The sequence below is a fragment of the Pimephales promelas genome, chromosome 14, assembly GCF_988280905.1.
Source record: "Pimephales promelas chromosome 14, fPimPro1.hap1.1, whole genome shotgun sequence".
NCBI lineage: Eukaryota > Metazoa > Chordata > Actinopteri > Cypriniformes > Leuciscidae > Pimephales > Pimephales promelas.
The window spans coordinates 14120499-14145865 of record NC_142782.1 but is presented as its reverse complement, the minus strand read 5'-3'; the positions used below and the strand labels follow the sequence as shown (position 1 = coordinate 14145865).

Genomic DNA, 25367 nt, shown 5'->3' with positions numbered 1-25367 from the left:
TAGATGATATTCTGATACAAGAGGGGCACCAACTTTATTGGCTGGAGTCTAATCCAGGTTGCAACAAACACATTGGAGACACCACTTCTCCACTCTTTGTGCCAGCCCTGGCCAGAAGAAACGTCAACGTTTGTCAAATGTCTTTGGATCACATATCTTCCTGAACAGCAGTCTCTAATCTACAAAGAGGCAGCATTCCCAATGTCGCAATAGCAATTGAGTTGAGCAGTCATCAACTGCTCACTCTTTTGGAACAGTTCGTCTCCCTCTGTTCATATCCCACAGTCGTGACACCACTGGATCATTCCACTGCACCCTCACCCACTCGCCCAGTAGGCTGGGGCCAACTTTGTCTTCTTGATTTATTTGTGCCCCAGCCTTAATCTTCTGACCCTCCTCCAAGTCTTCAATCAGCTGGAACAAAGCCATGGACAAATTCAGCTGCTAAATATCCACCGAGGCTACCCCCTCCTGACAGAAGTCTCATTCACAGGCCACCTGGAGAGGACATTGGCATTTCTTTTTTGGACGTCGCAGTCTGCAAGCGGGGGCCACCCATAGTTTCTCCACTGCACCCAGATTAACCACATTCAAATGAGCCAATGGATTATTATCTGTGAAATCAGTCAAGGAAGAGATGACAAGATACTCCCTAAACTGCTTTACGATGGCCCATTTTAACACCAACAGTTCTAGTTTGAATAAGCTGTAGTTTTTATCATTTCTTTCTGTTGGGCTTCTGCTTGCATAGGGGAGATCACTCTCTCCCTTCCTTCTTGTACTTGTGCCAGCACTGCCCCCAAGCCTGTCTGACTGGCATCAGTGTACAACAAAAATTATTGTAACTCTACATCTCTTTGCCGACTTGGACACAGTTAAACATAAAAAATCTGCCCTGTTCAACAGTGTTGGAAAAGATTTAGAATTTTTACCATAACTCTCCCCTTTGAAACTGTGCTCAGTGATCTGGCTACCAACAACTGGCCCTGAAATACATCTTGACAAGGCTCTGCAAAACCCATATGTGCCGGGTGGTGTTTGAACTTGTAAAAAAGTACTTCCCCTTTAAGAAAAGCGAGCCCCTGATGATGATGTGTTAATAGCGCGCAATGAAGAGAGAAACGAAAAACAGCAGTGCATGAGATTAATCCAGCCTTGTGTCGAGTATCATCCTTGATTTAATTGATGCTCTATGTGAGTAAATGTGATGATAATCATTTAATCTAGTGTCGTAGGATGTGTTTGTTTCATCTTGTGTATGTGTTTCTTGCGGATAGTTCGAGATGATCGAAGATGCTTGATTGCACGTGACTGCATTTTGAAATCTCTATAGAAGAGTTCGGTAAGTCAATTTTCAATGTAAAGTGCATAAGACATGTGAATAACGTGTATAATATCCTGTGTATGTTATATTTGATTCTTGTGGCATGGTGTTTGAAAGCACATGATGAAAATGTTAACAGGGGTTTTGTGTTTGTGTAGGGTGCCACTACCGTGTTTGTGTTTGCTTTGAAAGTGTATTGTTTCACCCTGAAAGTGTGCCCTAACATTTGTAAAGATTAGACATTGAGAAAATTGACACTTTGAGACTTTACTAAATTATCTGTTAAGATATCTTTGGTTAATTATTCATTTTGAGTTCATACTCTTTTCTTTGGTTAAAGCATTACAGTGACCCCGTGTGGGGAATTTGAGTAGTGTGGTTGAGTGATAAATTATCACCTGTGACTTGTTGAACTACTCAGTTTAAAGCATTGAAGATCTTAAAGAACATTTAAACAATTGATTGATTTAATAGAGGAAAAATAAAGCAAATTGTAAAACGTGGTTCAGTGTCAATTGATTTGTTAACTGGCAACACATATAATCCTCCTTATCAGGTCGTAAATGTGCACAAGCCTCTATTACCACCTCTGACTGTACTGGTGTTGTCTGTTGTCTTCCTGCGGCCAGTAAATTGAATGGCAAACTTTATCAGATCTTCACACACTGAAATCTGATGCCACACCTTAACCTGCACTTCACCTTCTGATCCTACGCAACTGTCCAGTCTGTGTCATCAGGAAATCTCTGCCCTCCTTAATCAAATGCCAATGAGTCCTGGGTACAATGATCTGAGTCTTTACCAACCAACACTCCCCTTTTTGATATGACTTTCCCACATATTGTGTATTCAATCCGCCCCAATGTATGGAATGACTAATCCATTAGCAGCAGCTGCCAAATGAAACTTTTGGATGGGTAGGTACTGTCAGGATACAGGCCTGGAGACAGAGGTAAGTGAATAAACATAAATCTTTATTTCAAGTTCAAAGGTGAGTGTTCAAAGTTTCAGTGTTTCAGAGGTGAATTCGAGGAGGATACGTTGCAAGAAGGATTCCAGGTGACCCGATCCTCTTCAGAGTAATCAACATCAAACCAACACAGTCCAGTGATACTTGTCTTTCTCTTTCAGATCATCCATCAGCAAATGAGACTCAGTAAGATTACAAGGACTCAGGAAACATGGATCAAGGAGCAGATTCAGAACATGGACAGAGAGGTTAGTATTTTCAGGTGAGTATACGTTACATTACTGGTGCTGGATGAATCAGAGTGTTCCTTGGAGCCTGGTTAGGGTCTGTTCTGGTTAGAGGCTTGACCATGACAGTGAAAACTGGGAGTTTATATGGAGCTGGCTGCTGGTTTGGAACAGGTGCAGGTGATTTGAAGTCAGGAGAGTTACTGCAGGTGTGTGGTGAAGAGGTTTCTGGGAAATGTATTGCAGATCTATACGGTGACCGTTACAGGTACATTGTTGGTCCTCAAAATATTTCCTAAAATACCGTTCGGTCAATATGCTCACTTATGAACCTGTATCAATCAAACAAGGTGTTTTAACCCCCTGTTTCGCACTTTCGCAATGGGACATTGTCCTATTATATTAACCCTCTGGTCATCTTTGGGGTCTTTTTAATCTGGAAATAAAATCAAAATATCTCTCTGTCCAAATGGTATGAAACGTTCTATGCTTCTCAACACTTTCTAGATCTACAATAAATAAATAAATACATTTGGAATGACCTCTGTTATTAAAATAGTGTAAAAAAAGTTGTTGTCTTACCCCACATAGTAAATATACAAAGTTCATCATCAAAATCAGAAACAACACAGAACACAGACAGAAATAAAGTGGCACACTTCCAACAATGCAAAAAAACATCCACAATGCAAAATTATCATGCTCACCACACGTACACATAGAGGATACATGTCTGAGACTATAAAATCTGTTCTCTATATAATTTGTGAAATGAAATCATCCAAAATGCAGAACCACCACCAAAATAAATTGGTGACACTGACACATTGAAAATGTGGACACTTACACAAAGGAATACATTTGTAAGGCTATAAAAAAACTTATTTGTTATTGCTGTTCAGTTCATTGCATTTTGATGTTCATGTCATTTATTTTTTACACATTATGTAATATAACTGCTCATTTCTGTTAATTTTTGTTCTGTTCCAGTTAATAACCAAAATAATTATTAATAATTAATACAAATTTTAGAATTATATTAAAAACAGATGACTGAAATTAATGATAAAATCTAAAGACTCTAACGTAACCTCTTGCTCAGGTTTTGCATTATTGACAAAGCATTATTGAAAAACTTCTTTTAGTACAAAAAATGCAAAATTTTGACAAAAATTGTTTTTTTTGTTGTTGTTATAATTGTGATTTTATAATATTTAGATGTGCATCCAACTGAATCCAACTTGAGTAAAGATATTTTTAGGTTAGTCAAATAGCATAGTGGAGCTCTAAAGCCATCTAGTGGTTAAAAATGAATTTTATTTTTATTTACTTAATTATTCTTACAAGAGCAACGGGTTAGTGATTCCTGTAACATACTGTTTTACGGTCAATGACATACTAATCAGCTGTCTCACGAACGTAACAGCACATTTATCCCCATATAACAAACCCATAACACAGCGAGGGAGAACTAAATACATGAAACAATCCAACTACATATTTTACACCACTCACAAGGGAAAAGTCACTACTCACGGAGTTTATGGCTAGCTTCTAGCTTTCTCCTGCTTTTCTTTCAAGGTAGTGATCAAACGCGTTCTGTAGCGCTGTTTGTTCGCGTTCGGCTACGGTAGAAAGATGACGTCACAGTATGGCGAACTTCATAGAAGGGGATTCCCACAGTTATGGAGAAATACATCTCTCATTCTAAGGTAATAAAAACATTACGGTTTATTAAGTAAGTTCTTTATACACCACTGAAAACATAGTTATGGATGTCATATTGCATTTCTGTTAATAGATTCTAACCCTAACCCTACCAGTCAACTAATACACTACTAACACTCGAATGAGAGTTAGTAGACATGCAGGTACCACGTTACTTAGTCAACAGAATGTGTTGAAGCGACCATCAAAATAAAGTGAAAGCAATAACGTTAATAAATATGTGCTCCCTCTACAATCCCACAACATCTTTCAATATGTCCAACATGTTTGCAACATCAACCCATCCTTATTTCTCCTTTTAAAGGAGTAGTTCACTTTAAAAAAAAGGCTTGCCTTACCTCCCCAAACTCATCTGCTCGTAAAATTTCTTCTACAAAAGAACTATCAAGAGCTGCTCCAACCTTTCCCCAAAGTTCCCTACGCAATCCTGCATCACTAAATCCCAAAATAAATTGGTCACGCCAGACATTACCCATGGTGCCATCGCCCCTATTCTCCAACCGATTACTCAGTTCTTGAAGTGCCAATGCAAACTGCCAAACATTCTCATCAGTCTTTTTTTTATTAGCATAAAGGGTTGCAAGGATGACTATGTCTACACAAATACTTTTCAATATCTGTTCAGCTGTTGTATGCTGTGCTGTTGGCAAGGTTAACACTTCCCTCTTTGCTTCCCCATCCAGATTACTTATTAAAGCGGAGACCTTTTGTCTCCATCAACATTAAAAACGTAACCATATTTGCATTCGTTGCTTGATTCTGAGCCATATCAGATGAACCATCTCTCTGGTGCTCCTCACTGGATGTTGAAGGTAACTGCACTGATTCTTGTGTAGTTTATATTTCTACATAAACTACTATTTCTAATAAACTTTCTATGTAGTTTATTATAAGTCCAGACTGCCAAAACTGTGCCATGTGGTAACAACCCCAATGACAATAAGGGTGCTTTACAGGTTCTCAACTGGACCAACGATTTTATGTTGTCTCAATAATCAAGGAAACACTCAAGTAGCCTACCCAAAACAAATATTTTCCCCCTCTCCGTTTTCAATAATAACATCGTGCACACACCCGCATAAATACGCTGTTGAGCGCCATCGTAACTATGCCAAACCTATGGGCGGCAGTGTAGGGAGAAGGACAAAACCATGCAAGCCAATCAGAATCCTCAGAATCAACAAGACAGAACTTAAAACTCTGTTTCTCCCAGGTGACAACAACACATAACCGGCGTTTTCAGAAATTTCCACTTTGGCCGGAGTTTTTTGAAATAATGGTTTTCAAATGTATTGGGGTTAATGTGGATGTAGCCTAAATAAGACCTCCCTGGCAAACAAAGCAATACACCAGCATGTCAACAACCCATACAACAATAAAAATGAAAGTAGGGTAATGAGACATAAAAACTTTGTCTCATGATGGCTTCCATACCCACTACCGGATGTGGATTACAGCGTTTGGGGGAAATAAACGGTGGCCGCCAAACTTAGTAATGGGGAAAACCCAACACTAACAAATGTCCCTCCCAATCTATTCGGGTCGTACAACAATCTCCAGCCCACGTCATGAAAATAGCCCCCCAATAAGTAACTTATTTAAAAAAAGTTGAAAATTGCTTAACTTATTTGGATGAGTTAAAGCAATGTGCAAAAAAATATGTTGTCAGAACTCATTGATCATATCATTTTTTACGGGTACAATGACCCTTCTTCAAATCTCGTAACATGACCCATGTTGTTTTGTATAACATTGCATTTACCGATACTTGAATCTAGCCAATCTCCTCATTCATGTTTACTCTGTTTACTCAAACTCATACACAAGCAGTCTGTTCTTGTGGTCTTGTAAAATAATGTAATCTCATGAGATGAGGTGGTAGATTTATTTTATTGCAGGATCATCTGTTTGGGGGTTTGGTTTCGTCTCTCTCAACAGCGCTGAGAACACACACAGCATCTGCTCCTGAGTGTTCTAGTCCCCTAGAGTAGACCTTTGATGCTCTAACACATCCATACACAGATGCCCACACACTTCAAAACACATTCATTTTGACCCCCGCCGGGATACAGGGAAGCCTGGGAGATGTCTTAAATACTGAACAGACTGGATTTATTTATTTTATTTATTTAGACATTTTTAATGTGTTGGTGTTTTATATGAGAGTTAGGGATTTTTTTTAAAAAATTCACCAAAATCAGGGTGACAATTGCAGAAATTTGATTCCCCTCAAAAATAATGGTTGCTACCCCCCTAAAAAACGTAATTATCACAGAGAATCCATCTCTGTACATTCCATATTTTAATAACTCACATTTCACATCTACCCTCTCGTTTTTATTCACACCTGTCTGAATACTGAGGAAGATCACGGTCTGATGTGTGTCTGGGTTTAATTATTTCAGCAACAGCAGCAGGCTAAAGTGAGACAGTTTGACAAACACAGCAGGGGAGAGCTCAGTCCTTAACAATCAACTTCATGTCACATCAAACCGTCATCTCTCTCTCATACACTTATTTTTCTTTATTCTTTTTTTTTTCACAGTTTCCCTTGCTCTCCCAGAGAGGTGGGAGAATATAGATTCATGCTACTGTAGCTTGGGCAATATGTTGAAAAAATAAAAATAAATAAACAACAACAACAAAAAAATAACTGCAGAGTTCTGCAAAGAAAATTGCTTTACAAACTCATCTCCCCGTATTCATCTCCCCGTAGCTTATCGGCATTTCAGGTAGTAAATCTGCGGAATGCATTAACCATAAATCCAGAGAAATATTTCTTAATAATAATATAAATTTATATATTTTTTTCTTGTGAGTCTGTGTCCAGGCTGAATTGACGCGAATCATGGGATAATTTTTGATGGGCCCCCAGGTCCAATGACTAGACAATACCAGCGAAAAGCATATGTTCTTAGCCTTTTGGACTTATAGGCCCCCCATTGTCCAAAGGGGTATTCGAAGGCCCCCAAGGCCCAAGCCCTAGTTTTGTTTTCAAGGGTTATTTTGATCTATTGATATTTCATGACTTCTGTAAAAACAAAACAAACAAACAAATTATAACAATTATAACAACAATTATAATTACACAGTATCTGCATCAGACTCAACATTTGATGGACAATGAAAATTAAACCAGCTAATATAGTGTTGGGGGTTTCCCGCCTATACATGGACAATTTTAGATGATTTTACATTCCATCAGTAAAAGCAGAGAGTGAAGGTTGAATTAGCAGAGCAATATCGTACAAAAAAATATTGCAATCCACACAACATAATTGACATATCAGAGATTAAAAGAGGACAAATTACTGGATTTGTGAGTTCTCATTAGTCTCTATGGTTATTCTCTTGTTCATGTTCATGTTTAGTTCCCTCTTTTATTATGTGCATTCTCCCTTTTCTGTTTGCTATTAAAGAATGTGTATTTAAAACCACCTTCTACATCGTGAGCATTCTACAGCCACCAGTCCGTGACAGTTATGATATGAGTTTTGTGTTTGTGCAATTTGTTTGCGATTTCATCATGATTCACGTGATGAAATCACGACTTCGGTTTAATTTTCATTAATCGTGCAGCCCTAGTTTCCTGGGCAGGGTTGCACTAGCCGTTCGTTATTTCATAAATTGGAACATAAAGTCCACAGAGGCTTAGTAACTAGCCTACTAGTTAGTTTAACTGTACTTTATTCTGTTGAACCATTTGTTCGTAAAGGCAGAACATAGCCTATAGGTCGTAAACTCTCGATAAAGTCGCATAATATGACGTTTAACCTCGATGATCTAATAGCAGCCTTCAAATATGTGAGCAAGTTGTTTAAATGCTGGGAATTTCAGTTTATCCTTCATTCAAACTTCTTTTGCCTCATTTAACTTACAGTAAAAATATGTTTCCATTAAAATGACAATTAATCATAACCTAAGTGTTCCCTTTCGAAAGGGAACTTGCACTGCGTCAAATTATGCTTTGGGTAACGCCTCAGGCGTGACAGGTGTTTGAAATCACAATCAAATCACATCAATGACTGGCGACAGCCTGTGAATCATTAACGTGAATGATTAACATGAGACCTAGAAGTATAAAAGGGCGCCTTGCAAACATGTCAATATCTTTTTCGTCTTCAGGGACTGTTTTGTCTGTAACTGCTTTGAAAATCCAGTAATTATGAAATGCTTTCAGAAGTGTGCAGACACTTCTTGCAGAAGTCTGCTCAAGATATCTGAAGCCGGGTGACACACACGAACTGTGCATTTTTCTGTCTGGGAAGGAAGAGCGTGCACAGGCAGTTCTCGTGGGAACTGCCTGTGCAGATTGTGAGCCTTTTCTTTGTGAATGCTCCACTCTCGCCTGTCCCTCTTCTAGAGAGAAGAGGGTTCAGCGTCTGGATGTCAGGTTCCCAGATGAAGCCCGCTGAGGGGTGTAATCCTCTCAGACGATGTGGTGGCTGACAAAAAAAAGAAAAAAGGAAAACTTAATCTGGCAGCAAGCACTCTCCTGGACAAACAGGAGATGGCTGATGAGGGTAGTGATAATAGGATATATACTATATCTTCTCAGCCACCCTTCCCCGTGTTTGCTGAGCTGCCGTGGCTGATCGTTGGGGGAGAAATCGCTTGCGATGAGAGCGTTTTTTCCCCGGTCATAGAGCCACCAGCTCAGGTGAGCCTTTCATTTGTTCCCGATCTCATTCTGACATGAAAAACTCATACTCTGCCTGTATCCACTAACATCAGCGGGCTAGTCTCGCTGATGTTGAGGGGATAGGAGAGCGTGGGTATGCGTCGACACTGAGACCTCCAACCCTACCAGTTGAATGGCAGAGCATACACATCAGCGGGTCAGGCTGGTGTTGTGGGTATACCAGGCCGATGTGGGGTGGGGCCCCTGAGGCGTTTACTGAGCTTACCGTTTAATGATGGGAGGGCCTTGCCTATCATGGTTTGAGGACCCTAGATAGGGCCAGAGAGCCAGTGTCACCTCTTGTGCGCCTCCTCCATGGAGTAGGTCGCTGAGGAGGCGCGACTCCCACAAAAGGATCTGAGGGAGGTGATCCAGCACAAACTCACATTGTGTCGGCCATGGATCATCTTTCCTGAGGGCATGATTATATCTTAGCCCTTTCTTGTCTTCCCTGACTCTCCAGGCACTTCTTACATCAGGCCTGTGGCTGGGCTCATGGTTAGAACAATGTTCTGATAGCCCGCCTCAGCTTGGTTAGTGAGAGTGCCTCTTTCAGGTATGTAAATTTGGTAGACCCCTTGTTCAAAAAGAACTGTCTGGTGAGTCTTCACTTTGCACTCTGCAGGTCGGCTGAGTGGTCTTTTTTAAGAATTTTTGTGTGCAACCAACTAACACTAAAATGTATCTCTCTACAGACCTCGTTCCCTGTATAGAGATATGGGGTCATGTCAATGTCCTATGTTAAGGTACATTTTGGGATTATTGGGGCCCTGAAGTTCCCCTTTAGGTGGCTAGAACATTAGGAAGAAGTGTTAGGAACTATGTTAGCCCTTGGGTTGTTAGCCACCTCAGGGTAGAGTAGTTGGTCTCTCTCTGATAGGTTTTTTTTACTTGGAGTTTTGACTTGCGCTACAGCTTCAGATTTTGTGTCCAGCCCACGGGTCCGTCTGACTTCTTTCCTGAGTACATCGCCCCCTTGAGCTCTGTTGGGTTTTCAGTGGGCTGAGCAATTCTGCAGCCCCTCGTATGAAATAATAATAACAATTTTTCTAGTAAGGCTGTGGCTCCTCCGAGCCCTCAGGTAGGCTATGCTTGCTGGTTAGTTCTGACCAGGGCCACCTCTGTAGCTGGCCTAGGCTGTGCCAGGGATAGTAGAGGGATAGTAGGCTTCACTTACCTTCCTGAACTACTGCTCAGGCATTGGGTTATAGGTGGTTTGGCTCACAAACAAGCCCCAGTCCCCTAGGTTGGGCACATATACATTTACACATACACAGATACACACACAGAGTCTCTGACAGGCCCACACCTTGGTAAACCTCATGGTGAATTTAGAGTATTCCTAAGTCTAAGTACTTCACTTTCAGTTCTGTGTTACCCTATCTCGCACTATTTATAGCTCGGGACAAGCGGGAAGGTCTAGCTTCACTTCTTCTTTTGTCGAAGTACGCTACCCTGAAGCCAGAGCATTGCCATGAGCTGATGCCGTACAGATGGTAGGCCCCTGACTTGCCTTCGTTGAAGCAGAGTGGCGTATGTTGTACTCCCCTTGTTTTAAGGGTACTAGCTCTCTTGTTTAAAGAAGTGAAGTCAGGTAAAAGAAGAGCTTATTGATGCAGTTCAATCTGTCAGCTATTTTATTCCAAACGTTCCTCTAAAGTGAGTCTTTGTGGAATGTTATGGGCTTTTCAAAGACCATAACGTTCTATTTTACAATAACATCACAGAGTTTCAGCACATTTCTGATGAGATCCATTATGTGAATCTCCACTTCCACCAAATCCCAAAGGTGCTCTATTGGATTGAGATCTAGTGACTTGTGGAGGTCATTTCATTACAGTGAACTCATTGTAATGTTCAAGAAACACGTTTGATTTGAGCTTTGTGACATGGCGCATTATCCTGCTGGTAGTAGCCTTTAGAAGTTGTGTACGCTGTGGTTGTAAAGGGATGGACGTAGTCAGCAAAAATGCTCAGGTAGGCTGTGGTATTTGAACAATGCTCTATTGGCACTAAGGGGCCCAAAGTGTGCCAAGAAAATATCTCTCACACTATTACATCACAAGCAGCCTGAACCGTTTCAGTCAGGATGGATTCATGCAATTTTCTATTTTCCAATTATGGTGAGCCTGTGCGAATTGTAGCCTCAGTTTCTTGCATGCAGCATACAGGAGTGCCACCTGGTGTGTGTCTTCTGCTGCTGTAGCCTTGCTTCAAGATTTGATGTGTTGTGCATTCAGAGGTGCTCTTCTGCAGACCTCAGTTGTAATGAGTGGATATTTGTGTTACTCTTGCCTTTTTATCAGCTCGAATCAGTCTGGCCCTTCTCCTCTGACCTCTGGCATCAAAGCATTTTCGACAAAAGAACTGGATATTTTCTCTTTTTCGGATCATTTTCTTTAAACCCTATAGATGGTTTTGGGTGAAAATTCCAGTATATCAGCAGTTTCTGAAATATACTCAGACCAGCTCATCCAGCACAAATAATCACGTTCAAATCACCTTTTTTCCTACTTCATCTTTCACATAGCAACATGATTCTGTGAGGAAGCAAATAGCTCTTGATTGAAGTACTAATTAATTTACAGATTAGACTGGGCAAGAAAGTAACCCCAGGGGAGGAACCTACAAGATTAGTCACTCAAAATCTAAATCCCACATCTAAAATCTTTCAAATGTTGACTTCATTGGTCAATATATTTAGCAAAAAGTTGAACAGTTTTAAAGGGAGCAGATCATGAAGAATCTAATTTTACTTGAACATTTGAGATAAGAGTTTATTTTACTGAACCATGTTGAGACATCAACAATTCAAATGCTTAATGTTTTATCAGTAACTAATTCCCATCCCTTACAAATTCTTTCTCAGTGACGAGAAACAGAAAGCAAGTGATTAATTGATGAAATGTTGGATAGGACAAAAACGGTACCTTTTAATCAAATGGTTAGGGCACAGTGTTAGACTGGAAAACTATAACACCAGATCCACCAACACAATCTCATGAAAGTGCTTACCAATACCACAAATTTAATTTCTCATGCTATTTATATATATTTTTTTTACGTACATATGCTACGTACTGTAAATCTCTTATGACACTAATATAACTTAATGTAAACAAGTTTTGTTTGGCCACCTCTCATTCCCATATTATTTCTAGCAGTCCCTTCATTCAATAATGTTTTTTTTTTTTTTTGGGAACCAAATCCACATAATGTTATGGGAAAGTTCTTTTGGGTTTTAATAATCTGTCATTCCCAGAATGTTACATTGAAATTTTACGCCATCTCTCATTCTCATTTCTTTTTTTTTCAATCAATGCAAGAATTGTTTTGGGGAATTTTTGGTTACCAAATGCTAATGTTATTTAAAATTTTAGGTTTTAGATTTACTAACGTGCCCAGAACGCTGCATGGATGTTTTTAGCTATCTCTCATTCTCAGTTTATTTTATTTTTTTAACCAAATCCCACTGTTCAAGGAATGTTCTTTTTGGTTTTAGTTTTACATATAAACTAATTTCCCCAGAACATTGCTTGGAGGTTTTTGGCCAGCTTTCATCCTCAGTTTTTTTTTCTTTCTTTTTTTTTTTTTTTGGCTTTCAGCTCCTTCAATCAATGCTGCATTCAAAATGGGTTTGTTTGGAGTCACTGTCAAAAGAACCTGTCTGCTGATAGAGGGTCATTAAATGTACACACACATACACACACACACACACAGAGATACACACGGCTTCCATAGAGAGAGGAGAGCAGGACATATGAGAAGTAATATTTGTTGCCACATTGATAGATTGTAGAGGCCGTGATTACCAGGGTATGGGGGGCTTAAGCGAACATGCATTAGACCATCGTTTAGACCTGCTGAGCTGAGTTCTGCCTCCTTCATCCAAGAGAGAGAGAGGTGTGGAGCGAGGGAAACCAGAGAGAAGGAGAGGTGTTTATGAGACAGAGGTCTCATGTTTCGTCTTTAAAGAGGGCTGTTGTAGCCATGGCGACGGGTCTGTTATTGCTTTTGTTCTGAGATACAGAAAATGATTTTTCATGTGGGTGATTATTAGAGGCACAATCTCCTTTCTTTATCCCTCATTCTCCAGAGCGATCAGCCATTGTAACCTCTGCAGCAGATGCACATCCGAACTTATGGGCTGCAGATGGTAAGAGTACAAAGAACAAGCCCCCCTTGAATAGTTGCATTGTTGAGCTTCACTGTTCACAAAGCGTATCGAATAAAACTTTTAAGTAATGCGTTTAAACTTGCTGTGGAGAAAACAATTGATTTACCTTACATTGATATTGGCATAATCCTAGACGAAATGGATTTAGTGGTAAAAGCCTGTGAAGTTCACCTTTAAATATCACAATGAATTCAAGCAGTAAACACGGTCCTGAGTTTAGCTTTGCCTTATAGGAAGGATGTCATTGAAGTAACTTGGGATGGAAGGATGAAAAGGAGGAGAATGCATAGTGTTATTCTTTAGGAGCTTGATTTATCAGTCTGTTTGGCACAGCCGAGATGTCCTTTAGGTGGAATACTGAATGGACATCTTTAGGCGGAATTTATCAGTCACCACAAAAAAAAAAAAAAAAAAAAGTCAGTGAAAGTTAAAGCACGCCGTAAGCAGGTCTCGACCTCTTTCATTTCTATTATAAAACAGATAGAAAGAGAGAGAGAGAGCAACAGGCAGAAAGAAACAGAGGGAGGGCAGACCAGAATGTTCCATATCTCCAGTCAGAATGACCCACCTGCCAGTCAAAGTAATGGACTGTGAAAGAGAGATTAGAATGAGGTTATTTTAGGAATGACTCTTTAAAGAGCAAAGACATTGCTATACGGAAGAGTGAAAGAACAATTTTACTTTACTCAAATTTTACTTCCAGTCAGCCAGATTTGGGCCATAGAGAACAATACATATACATTTTATTATAATCACTAATCACTGATGAGACTACACTTAGAAAGACTATCATTTGTACGGGTGACTGCTGGAGAGAGTTTTTTGTTCTACAGTACCTATGTCTCAAATTTGGATATAAGATACATATACCTGTTTGAGTAATCCGGCACGGATAGTTCGGTAGAATTAAATCCTTATTCCTTTATATCCGTGGGACTTGCGTGTGATGTCTGTCTCTTTAGCAATTGCGACCTGCTTTATACCACTGTAATGTTAAAAAAACATGAATGATTGCACTCATCCATAAATATTATTCCATAACCATCATTCAGCTCTTCACTGCGTCATAAACGCCTTTGTTATTGTTGGAAACTGCGCCCTCTTGTGGTAAAAAAAACCCTACATATTATGCCTTTAAGTTCAAGTTTAGACAGACAAGTATAGTCAGATATGTAGTCCTATAAATAATAAGAAATACACTTATTGGGAGTGGTCTAGGTCGGGAGTGGTCTAGGTCATAAAAACCTGACAAATTTATGAGGTGAGGACCAAGCTGCCGGACATGAAGGAGCAACCGACAGGGCTTGCAAATCTCCAATCCTCTTAATGGAAGGAATAGCGAGAAGAAATAAAGTTTTTTTTAAAGTGAGGAACTTTTCTGAAACCTCAAATATGGACTCGAAGGGAGCCAAAGCCATAACCTTGAGCCAAATCTCAAGCCGGTGCTCTGGAGTGCATAGCAGGACTCAGCCTCAATGTTCCACGGAGAAAACGAGTGATCAGAAGATCTCACCCAAGAGAAGAAGCCCCCGAGGGGGAGCGATAAGCAGATATAGCCACTACATACACCTTTGGGAGGGAGATAATCCAGCAGAGAAACGGTTTTGTAGGAATCCGAGAACTGAACCAACCGGGCAGTCAACAGGATTCAAAAAATGTTCTCCACACAATGTAGAGAAAAATTTCCATTTCAAAGAATATAGTTTTCTCGTGGAAGGAGCTCTGGATTGAAGGATGTTCTCCATGACCTCAGTCGAGAGACCGGATCCTATGAGCTGGGCCCCCGCAGAGGCTAGGCTCACAGTTTCCACAACTCTGGGCGAAGGTAAAATATCGTGCCCCCAGCCTGGGACAGCAAGTCCTTCCTGACCGGAATCTCCATCGGAGAGTGCCGTCCAGAAGGGACACTAGGTCCGTGAACCACACTCTGGTCGGCCAGTGCGGGGCTACTAATAACAGATGAGCCCCTTCCTGGCGAACCCTTTCCAGAACTCCCAGGAGCATTGATATACGGGGAAAAGTGTACAGCGACAGTAATTTCCCCTGGGCCTATAGGAGGATCTGTTAAGCCAACTTGTACAATAATCGGGACCTCAGACCCCAGTGATGGTTGATGTAAAAAAACACTGATGTGTTGTCTGTGCGGACAAGCACATGACGGCTTCTCAGGTCTGGCAGGAAGTATTTGAGAGCCTGAAATACTGCCATCATCTCTAGTCAATTTATATGCCAAGACAACTGATGCTCCTGCCAGAGACCAGTCGCCGAGCGGCCACTCATGACCGCCCCCCAGCCTGTAAGGGAAGCATCCGTCGATAGCGTCGACAAGGAGCCCCCAAAACTGGGCCCTGGGCAAGGAACCAAGGTTTCTTCCACATAACTAAGGCACGTAGGCATTGCCGTGTGACCTTGATCGTGCAAAACGGATTTCTCCTTGGAGAAAACCCCTTGGTTCTGACTGAGCCACCACTGCAAGGGTCTCATGTGCAGAAGGCCAAGAGTGATTACATTGGACGCAGCTGCCATGAGCCCCAACAGTCTCTGAAACTATTTTACATTGAGTGACTGGTCTAGTTTTACACTCTTTACAGATGTGAGAATCACAGAAATACGCGCTGATGCTGAGTCTGAGCTAGAATCAACAGGTTGTCAATATAATTTAATATGCGAATGCTCTGGTGTCTCAGAGGAGCCAGCGCTGCATCCATTCATTTTGTAAAAGTGCGGGATTATAAACCTAAGCCAAATGGAAGAACCTGATATTGGTATGCTTCGCCCCTGAAAGCAAACCTCAGGAACCTCCTGTGATGAGGATGGATGGATATATGAAAATAAGCATCCTTCAAGTCTATTTTGACAAACCAATCCTTGGACTGAATCTGTGATACAATCTGTTTGAGTGTAAGCATCCTGAAATTGTGTTTCTGAACCCTGCTGTTTAGCTGACAGATGTAGAATAGGACGCATCCCCCCATCCTTCTTGGGAATGATGAAGTATCGGCTGTAAAACCCTGACTCTCTGCTGGTAGGAGAAACCCTTTCTATAGCCCCTTTTTGCAGAAGCGTCAGTACTTCCTGCTCCATGACCCGAGCCTGCTCGGGGACCACCACCGTGGGAAGGACTACTAGAAATCTGGGCAGACAAGAACCAAACTGAATTTTGTACCCCTTTTCTATAATATGCAAGACCCACTGAGAAATATCTGGCAGTAGTTTCCAGGAACTCTACTAATGGAACCAGTCTCTCAAGACTGGCCTCAGGATTTGGTTGAACAAACACTTCGGTGCCCTGAAACAGCGAAACGGCAGGGAACAAACAAACTGACCGTTCTGCGACCCTCCTTGGAGGACCGTATGGGGACGCTGACCTTTCTTGAAATCGTCCCTCCCCGGAGGGGACCACCCTCAGAAGTCTGACCCCCTGTGAGTCAGGACTTCTTCTTACTCCAGGCTTTCATAGAGATGACAGTCCTCCGATCTTGCCTACCCCTAGCTAGCCTGGACTGCGACCACTACACAGGTTCCCCTGATTATGGAGGAGCCTGGGTGGCGACCCTTTGCTTTTGATGCACTCTGTGCTGTGAGGAGCTGGCACTCAGATGAGACTGCTCAGACTTAAGTTCTACGCCCAACAGTCTCGGGGACATCGAAACGTCGAGGAAGAAACTTCTGGAACGCATCAGATTGCTTTTTTGCATCCTGAAACCTATCGACGACACATAGCATCGCCGAATAAACTCGGAGGCGAAAGCGGGGCGTCCAGAAGAACAGACCTATCCTTATCCTTAATGTCAGACAGATTTAACCAAGGTGACGCTCCGTGGCCACCAGGGCTGCCATAGAACGGCCCACTGACTTGGCCGTCTCATTAATGGTCCGGAGCGACAGGTCTGTTGCACGACGTAATTCTCGAATCACATTGGCGCTGACTCATCGATATCCTTCAGCAGATCAGCCTGGTATGCCTGCAGAATAGACATTGTGTGCAGGCATGACGCAGCCTGACCTGCTGCCGAATAAGCTTCACCCACCAGTGAGGAAGTAGACTTTAGAGGCCTGGTGGGTAACGTGGGGGCTCTTAATGATGACGTTGACTCGGGAGAGAGATAACTCGCGAGCGTCTCTTCAGCTCGAGGCACTGTCACATAACCGTAATCAGAAGCACCTAACACATTGCAATAATTAAATGTCTGGGGGTTGAATACTCTGTATGAAGCCGGCTTATTCCACGATCTCGACACCTCAGTGTGGAGATCGAGAATAAACATCAGTCCCTGACGTGTCTTTCATCTAGCAAACTCTTTTTCATAACACTCTCTGAATCATTGGCTGGCCATTCAATATTTAATCTAGCTACAGCACGAGATAACACCTCCAAAAGCTCATCATCACCGTAGGTATGAGCTGGCGAAGACTCATAATCCCCCATATCAACACTGATGACATCCAGTTCCTCAGAACTGGATGGTCTCAGCATTGGTGCCTCTACCTGGAAAGGAGAAGATTACAGAGATCGCTTGCTGAAGCCAACAGAAGCTGCCGCGGTCTGTTTTCGGGGGTGCTTTATAGTTTCCTGATCTATGACGTCACCCGCCTATGACGTCTCGCTCTTTCATTGGACTGATTATACAAATGCTTCACGACGCAATCATGCAGAGTGTTCCCACCGCGTCTCAAATGCAGCTCGAAGTTCCCTTGAAAGGGAACTAATATTCTGCCTCTGTTCTGTTCTGTGTTTTGTTCGTGTTACATTTGCACGCTGTTTTGTAATAAATCTGATGCTATTTGGTGATCATCATCTTATATGGAGTTTAAGGTTGCATGGAGGTTTCTAGGAAAACCTAAGAACTTACATAGAAGTATAACAGTTGTGGCTCTCTGAGAATGATTGAATAATGTCTGTACATGAACATATATTTTATATATTATATAATTTAAGTACATATTTTGTGTCGTCTTATTCATAAAATCATTAAAAATACAAAACTATTTAAGTATTTTATGAACAATTTACTCAGAAAAATAAAAAAATAGGGCCCATTTAAAAAAAAAAAAAGTTAGATATCCCTAACATACAGTAGGGCAATCATTGTAGTCATGCATTCTGAAAAAAAAAAACTAAATTCCCCTGTGTCAGTGGTGAGACAGACAACTACCCCTGTCACTTTGGTTATTGAATGCGGTTGTCACTCTCTGTCAAACCTGAACTGTGTGAACAGAACTTTATTTAGCTTTCTAAACAGGACTGACAAGTGCATCTTTGGCTGTGTGAATGTAGACAAGGTGTTAAAATCTCTGAGGACTCTGATGTGTGAGTATCCTGTGTTCTCTGAAGGTCACCTTCTTCTCCTCTCCTGTGAACAAACAAAAGGGCGCCACTGGCAGGGGATGATAAGTAAATATAGCTTAAATGGGACTCCAAATGGGCCACAGTTATCTGTCTTTACCTGGTGTGTGTGTGTGTGTGTGTGTGTGTAAAGGAATGAGGTGTGTGGTTGGACTTAGTCAGGTCTATGCAGTTTTTATTAGAGCTGTAATAGATCAGATACTGACAGGTGAATTGAGATGGCCTATGACTGATGCTTAAAACCCTCATGGCTAAAGAGAGAGGGAGATAAAGAGGCTGAAAAAAAGTAAAGACTGAAGGACATAACCCTTGACTTATATTGAGGTAACTGAATTCTGAACTGTTCAATGATTTATGTGCCAGTCAGCTCTCTCAATTTACTCAATAGCATGCAACTACCTTACATGAAACCACAAGCACAATAGGTAAAGAGGTGGACCCACTTTATAAATCTGCCCAATGAGTTTTGTGGCTTAAGGACAACTGAAATATGGGTTGTTAGTAAATAAAACTTAGGGTTTGTTATAAGGACGCATGATATGGTACGCTTTTGTTCAAAAGTAAGTCCGTAAGTCAGTTTTTTTTTAATCAATTAGTTTCGTAATGATTTTTTTTTAATCAATTAGTTTCGAACTTCGTAATGAACTGCGTTAAAGGGACACTCCACTTTTTTGGGAAATAGGCTCATTTTGCAACTCCCTCAGGGTTAAACGTTTGAGTTTTACCGTTTTTTAATCCATTCAGCCGATTTTCTGATATTTTGAAGAATATCAGTGACCAGACAGTTTCTGGTCTCATTGACTTCCATAGTAGGAAAAGACCAGAAACCGCTTTCAATTCAAAAATCAATTCAATGCAGGAAATTCAGCTTTGCCATCACAGGAATAAATGGCATTAACATTTTAAAATAGAAACCATTATTTTAAATTGCAACATTTCACAATAGTTTCTACAGTGTTACCAAATAAATAAAGAGACTTCTAGATAATACAATTTTAACAACGAGATTTATTTCAAAAACATTAAAGAAACCAAATGATGCCAAACCGTATCGGTGATACCATACCGTTTATTACCAAGATTACCAAGATATTGATTGATATTACATACTCACAAACATTTTATTGCTTTTTTTGTTTCATTTATGAGTTATAACCTTAATTATTGGCTTAATGGAATTGGACAGAATTTGAATATTGATGCATTTTGCTGAAATATTGCACTTGCTAAAGTGGCACAATTGTTTTATGAATGCACCCTATGTGTATTCTGCATCTTGGTGATGATTTAAACTCTAGAATAAACATACAAAGCCAATAATACATCAAGAAACATTTGGTCTAGAATATTGAAATTCCAGATGTTGCAATATTACCTTTAAGATATGAATTTAAGCACTACGAAAATCTATACTTCAATGCACTGCCGGAGATTTTGAACATACAACAAAACTGTCGTCCATGACAAATGACATTGCGTTCGATAAAAAGCACCTCCAGCAAACTTTACCTCCCATTTTTCTTCAATATGGTCCAAAATACGGTCCAGACAGTCCATAGCTGCCAATATAAATGTCAAAAACATGTTAACACAAAGAACAAAAGGGGTTCTGTCGTAACAGAATAGAGTTAATATCTTCTGCATCTGTCTTGTGGAGACCCACATCTAGGGGCCCGTGTAACTCTAGAAGCAGAGCTCTTGTGTGTGTATAACATTATTATTATATATGTTTGCCAGACCTTTTTTCCCCTTTTCCATAGCACACTTCAATAGTTTGTCAAGTATTCTCAACAAGATCATTATAGATCATTGATCATTTTCTAATAAACCTTGCTTTTAATTTTAATTTTAGTTACAGATTCGTTTTTTAGAGAACTTTTTTTTGGCTTATACACACACACACACACACACACACACATATATATGTGTGTGTGTGTGTGTTTATAGTTTATTTATTTCCATTTTTTATTTTAAATAAATAAAAGATAATGACATTAGGACTACTAAATAATAGGCAAACTGTTGTTTTTGTATTATTGACGTACTTGTAGTTTTTATTAATATTTTGTTTGTTTCTTTTTAATATAATTTAGTTTAAGTTAAAGATTGATTTTATCTGGTACATTTGTTTTATTATTTTACTAATATAAAACTGATAAATATAAAATGCTAATATAAACCTGAATACATATATGCATAATAATCGTTATATGTAAACATGTATACACATAAATAAAATGTTAATACATTTATATAATAATAGAAATATAATTTGATTAATTTATATGATATTTGATATCTTATTGACAATCCTATTAATTATAGGATTCATATATTATTATTCATATTGATATTAACTATAAAATTAATATACAATATGTGGATCTCCAAGGGTTGACAATGATGTTGCTCGGTACCTCCTCGTAAATCAGCATTATGGACCACAGGGAATCTTTTAAACCTCACTGTTTCTGGTCTGGCACACCATGCTCTGTCTGACAGCCTGAGGAAATGGCCTCTTCTCTGATCTCAAGAAATATTCCCATTCCACTAACAGTCTGATGAGTTTACCAGCTGATCTGAGACCCATGAATGCATGCACATGACCTACACAGCTCACATATGAACGCAGAACAGTACATTATGGACTTGAGACTAAGTGGCAATGGGAAAGTGATCTAGAAAGCAGACTGAATATCAGTCATTTAGATTGCTCGAGGGGGGATAGAATGTAATCAATGGGGATTTATAATTGTCTTTATACAGCTCATGTCAGTGACTCAAGTTTGAATGGTTGATGGCTGAATAATGCCACATCTGAAAGGAACTTAATCTCTGACTCCAAGCATTCTCAGCAGGATACAGTGGCGTTTGTGTGTCTGTATGCTTGCGTGTGCACTTCAGTGAACATTTAATCTTATTTATTTATTTATACGGATCAGGCCTCCTGTGAGCTCAAGCCTTTGTGTATTTGTCTTTTCTCAAAAGTGTTAAATAAAAGCGCAATGCAAAACAGCCAAAAAATGATATCCTCTGTTTGTTCTCTGAAAAATCCATTTCAAATCCTATTACTGTGGAAGTGAATCCTTAGTTATTTTTTGTTCTCCAGTTCTATCTAAATAATTCTTGAAATTGTTTAAAATGCACTTTTGAAGTTCACTTTAAATTTCATTTCCACTGTTGCCTCTATAGATTGCAGTCGTGATGTGTAAGCAAATTCATGTTTGATATAATTATGTTAAAATAATGTTTATACTCAATAGAAAAAATGATTATTTTTAATTAAAGATTGGAATTGGAACAGATATTGTATTAAGGAATACATTTAATTAAAAACATATTATTTTAATTATAGATAAAATTTTAAATATAATGTTAATATGGCTACTGTTAATTATTAATGTACATATTTACAGGGATATTTAACTCAACAATGAAAATTCGGATACCATTCACTGACCCGTGCTGTTCTAAACACGGATGACTTTTTTAATGAGGAACACAAAAGAAGATATTTTCCTTGTTTCCAGACTCTTAAAAATGACCATTACATTTGTACCAGTAGTTTGTTAACGTTAGTATTAACCTATACAACTTATACATATACAACATCTATAGGTTATATGAACTATGAAATTAACTTTTTCATTGTTAGTAATGAAAGTGGTTGTTATTAAGTCTTTTTGTTTGCGTTTGAGAGTGCAGTGTGTTAGTTTGGTTTCTTTGTAAGTATTTGCAGCACAACTTCAGGCGTCGGCTCATTTTAGCTCTAATGAAGTCAAGGCAACTTTAGCATAAAACATTTCTGTTCCGAGGGATCCTGCTGCATGCCATTTAGTAAATAACACTGCTGTTCATTTAACCCAACCTGTTGATCCGCAATCCCCTTTTCCCGCCTCTCATCTGTGGTGCGAGTCGCGAGACATCAAAGGCCCTCATCAACAAATGGAGGCGCAAAAGACTTACATGAAAGCCTGATTGTAGATGAAGCAGCTGATTATAATTGCATTTTGTATTCAATCGTTTTCTCTCTTCTCTCTTTTCTAATCGGGCCGACTGCCAAGCTTTCTTTTCTGTCATTCGGTAATGTGGTAGAGCATTCTCATTAGGATTCAAGCGCGATGCTCGCTAACTTAATTAAGCATAAGATAGACATGCGTATAGATGCAATCTGATCTCAATGTGTGTGTGAGCCCACGTTTAGCCCCCGTTCAAGGGTTCTCAAAGGACGTGATGATGCTATGATAGCAGAAAAGAGGGATATCTTGTCAGGTCTGGCTATTTATTTGTGTGCTGCTTTCCTTTCCGAGAAGGTTTATGATGCTGGAGTGGCAGCTAAATTATACGACAGGAATCTGTTGATTAGCTCATTGAAGATACAGTTGTTTCTCTTTTTCTTCCTTTTTAGATGCAATCATCTCCTGTATTGCCCGCTTGCGTTCTCAATAACCGAACGGCTACGCAACTGTTATTACAGACGCATCTATTGGCCTACTATACTATGATTTAAAGAGAGAAAACAGAGACGTTGGGTGTAATATCCAATAATCGTGTTAAGCATATTGTACTGAAGCTGAAAAAAAGTGCGGAGGGGTTGATTGATTGATGCATGAACATTAACTCAGTCGGCAGTTTTATCTGACAGGCCTGATGGATGCTTTTTATAACAAACCCAATGAATCTGATAAAAACCTGTCTTGAAATGCAAACTAAGTAACATTCTGCAACGTCCCACTAAACCTAAAGCTTGTATGCATTGCATATATGAAACTGATCAATCCTTGTAAACAGCAACACAAAGCAAATATAGCACAGAAATTATCACACAAAGCAATGCCTTCTAGAATGCAATATTAGTTTCAGAATTTACATTAGGGAATAAAGTAGTATCAGAATAAAGTACACACAGTAAATGTTTCATCTGTTTAGATAATCCGTCGCAATTGTGTCTTTGTCTCCCTCTATATTGGTTTGCTTCTCATTTTTACTGTTTTGCACACACACAATGTTTTTCTGGCATGGTGTGGATTTTCCTTTGAATTACTGTTTTACAAGCGAATGATATCTTATATTGCCCAACTCCTAAATCTAACCCTCACAAAGATATTTTTTGAAATTTTAGATTTTCATTAAGACATTTATTAGGTTTATTAAGCCATTTTCCTCACGGTCTGTTGGCTGCGGGCGGCCTTCACGTTAAGGTCATTTCAGGCTTTAATAATTTTCACTGGACATATGCCCCCTGGTTTCACAGAAAAAAGGCTTAAGACTAGCCCTAAACTAAACTGCTGTTTTAACTGAAAGCAACTTTCACTGACATATCTTCATATTTCTGTGCCATTGCTATGTCTCAAGATGCACACAACTTTTTTTTTTTTCCTAAGGCACGTTTATAAAAGCTAAATGTCCAAATTAAACTTGGCTTAATCTAAACCCAGGACATGGTCTCCTAAATGTAAAATCTCACCCACACACGTACAGGCACATTGTTCCCACAAGGGGTCGCTGTTGCTTTGCAGTGATTAGAATTTGATTATAAATGACCATGTGTATTGTCACTTATAATCATCATCAAACATGTGTAAATGAACTTCTGCCATGCACACATTGATGTTTACTTACTTACAGATTTGGGAACAAAGACTACCATAAACTGCCAATAACGTTTTCCTAAGTGTCTCTCTCTAACTTTTTTTTCCCTCTAACGCAGTCTTGATGGGAACCTTGACTGCTTCTGTAAACGCAGTTTTAAGTTGTGTAGTCTATTAAGATCTAAGATCTGAAATGTGTTATGATAGGTACTAAGATGTTCAGGGGAAACATATTTGCACAGAAGTCTGTGGGGAGCCCTTGATGTGGATGATGTGCCTCGGGTGATACTTTAACCCTGTACCTCATTTTGGACTTGCCAGTATCTTCGTTGGAGTGGAGAGGAGAGGTTGGCGCAGAAAAACCTCTTCAAACCCACATGCGCTTATTTTTCAGTGGACATTTTCCGGTAGGGTTTGTTTTCTTTAACGTGTCCGATTTTTTTTAATGAACACTAGCATTATATCCTGAGGAAGAAACCCTACCAAGTAATAATCTCTGCTGGTTATTGAGGGACTCCGAGGATATAGGAAAATGGTGCAATCGTGCGCTTGAGCAACTTTTTGGATGTGCAGGATGATTCCGCATTAGGATGTGAGAGCGGGTGAGGAGGAAACACGGATCCTACCTTATGCGTCGCGCATCAGGGTAAAAAAAAATCCCACAGAAACGCCACCCACCCTGCTAGACTTTATTTAGACAAAAGTACCCAAGGAACGGAAATTAAATTCACTCGCTGCTACTTAACACAAAAATACCACAGACTGATCAGTTGGATACAGCGACGCATGGGAAAATATTCTGGATTTGAGAAAAGCACAATATTTGTGGAGGATCTGTCGCGCAACGAGGAAACAGAGTGGCATCCTCCGGGATCTTGACTGAGCCAATAAATCCATTCTGATGCGTTACGGGATGTTCGGACTCTCAAAGTCTTTTTGACCTGAAGTAAAGTAAACCGACCCCAGTGTGAACTGAAGAACATTATGATGAATGCGCCTGGATATCCTCCGAGAGCGATACTGGAACTTAATCGCGCAATTCTGTGATCATCTCTCCGCGCGCAAAGGGATCCCTTTTCACTTTCACTGCCCTTCCGTGTCATCCAGTAAGATGGAAGTTTCTCACAGGGGGAGAACAAACATGTTGCGTCTCCATACTCTGCATTTCATTGCAATGCTGCTCAGAGGTAAGTTAAAGAGATGGGTTCTGTGCGTTTTTTTTTTTCATATGCACCTTGGTTGCCTACTTGCTGAATGATATCTCCCTGTCAGTTTAGGTCGGGGAGTGAATTTCATAGTTTAAATCTAAACTCTCTAGTAAG

At 39.9% G+C, this 25367-nt stretch overlaps 1 protein-coding gene across 3 annotated transcripts in view; it reads left to right on the top strand.

Annotated features, from left to right (window-relative positions):
- Window positions 1-1080: 1080 nt before the first annotated feature.
- The window catches only part of LOC120479909 (transmembrane protein 132C), a 468276-nt gene continuing 443989 nt past the window's right edge, over window positions 1081-25367 (top strand). The window contains exons 1-2 of one of the 3 annotated variants that reach the window (XM_089119453.1): window positions 1081-1194; window positions 1278-1342. Coding sequence is in view for 1 of the 3 variants with exons in the window: in XM_089119450.1 (XP_088975576.1) it covers window positions 25037-25232 (196 nt within the window). In the remaining 2 variants the exon portion in view is untranslated. Of the gene's footprint in view, window positions 1195-1277; window positions 1343-2523; window positions 2543-4102; window positions 4234-22345; window positions 25233-25367 lie in introns of those variants that run through there. The other 2 variants (XM_089119452.1, XM_089119450.1) reach the window with 2 other exon arrangements.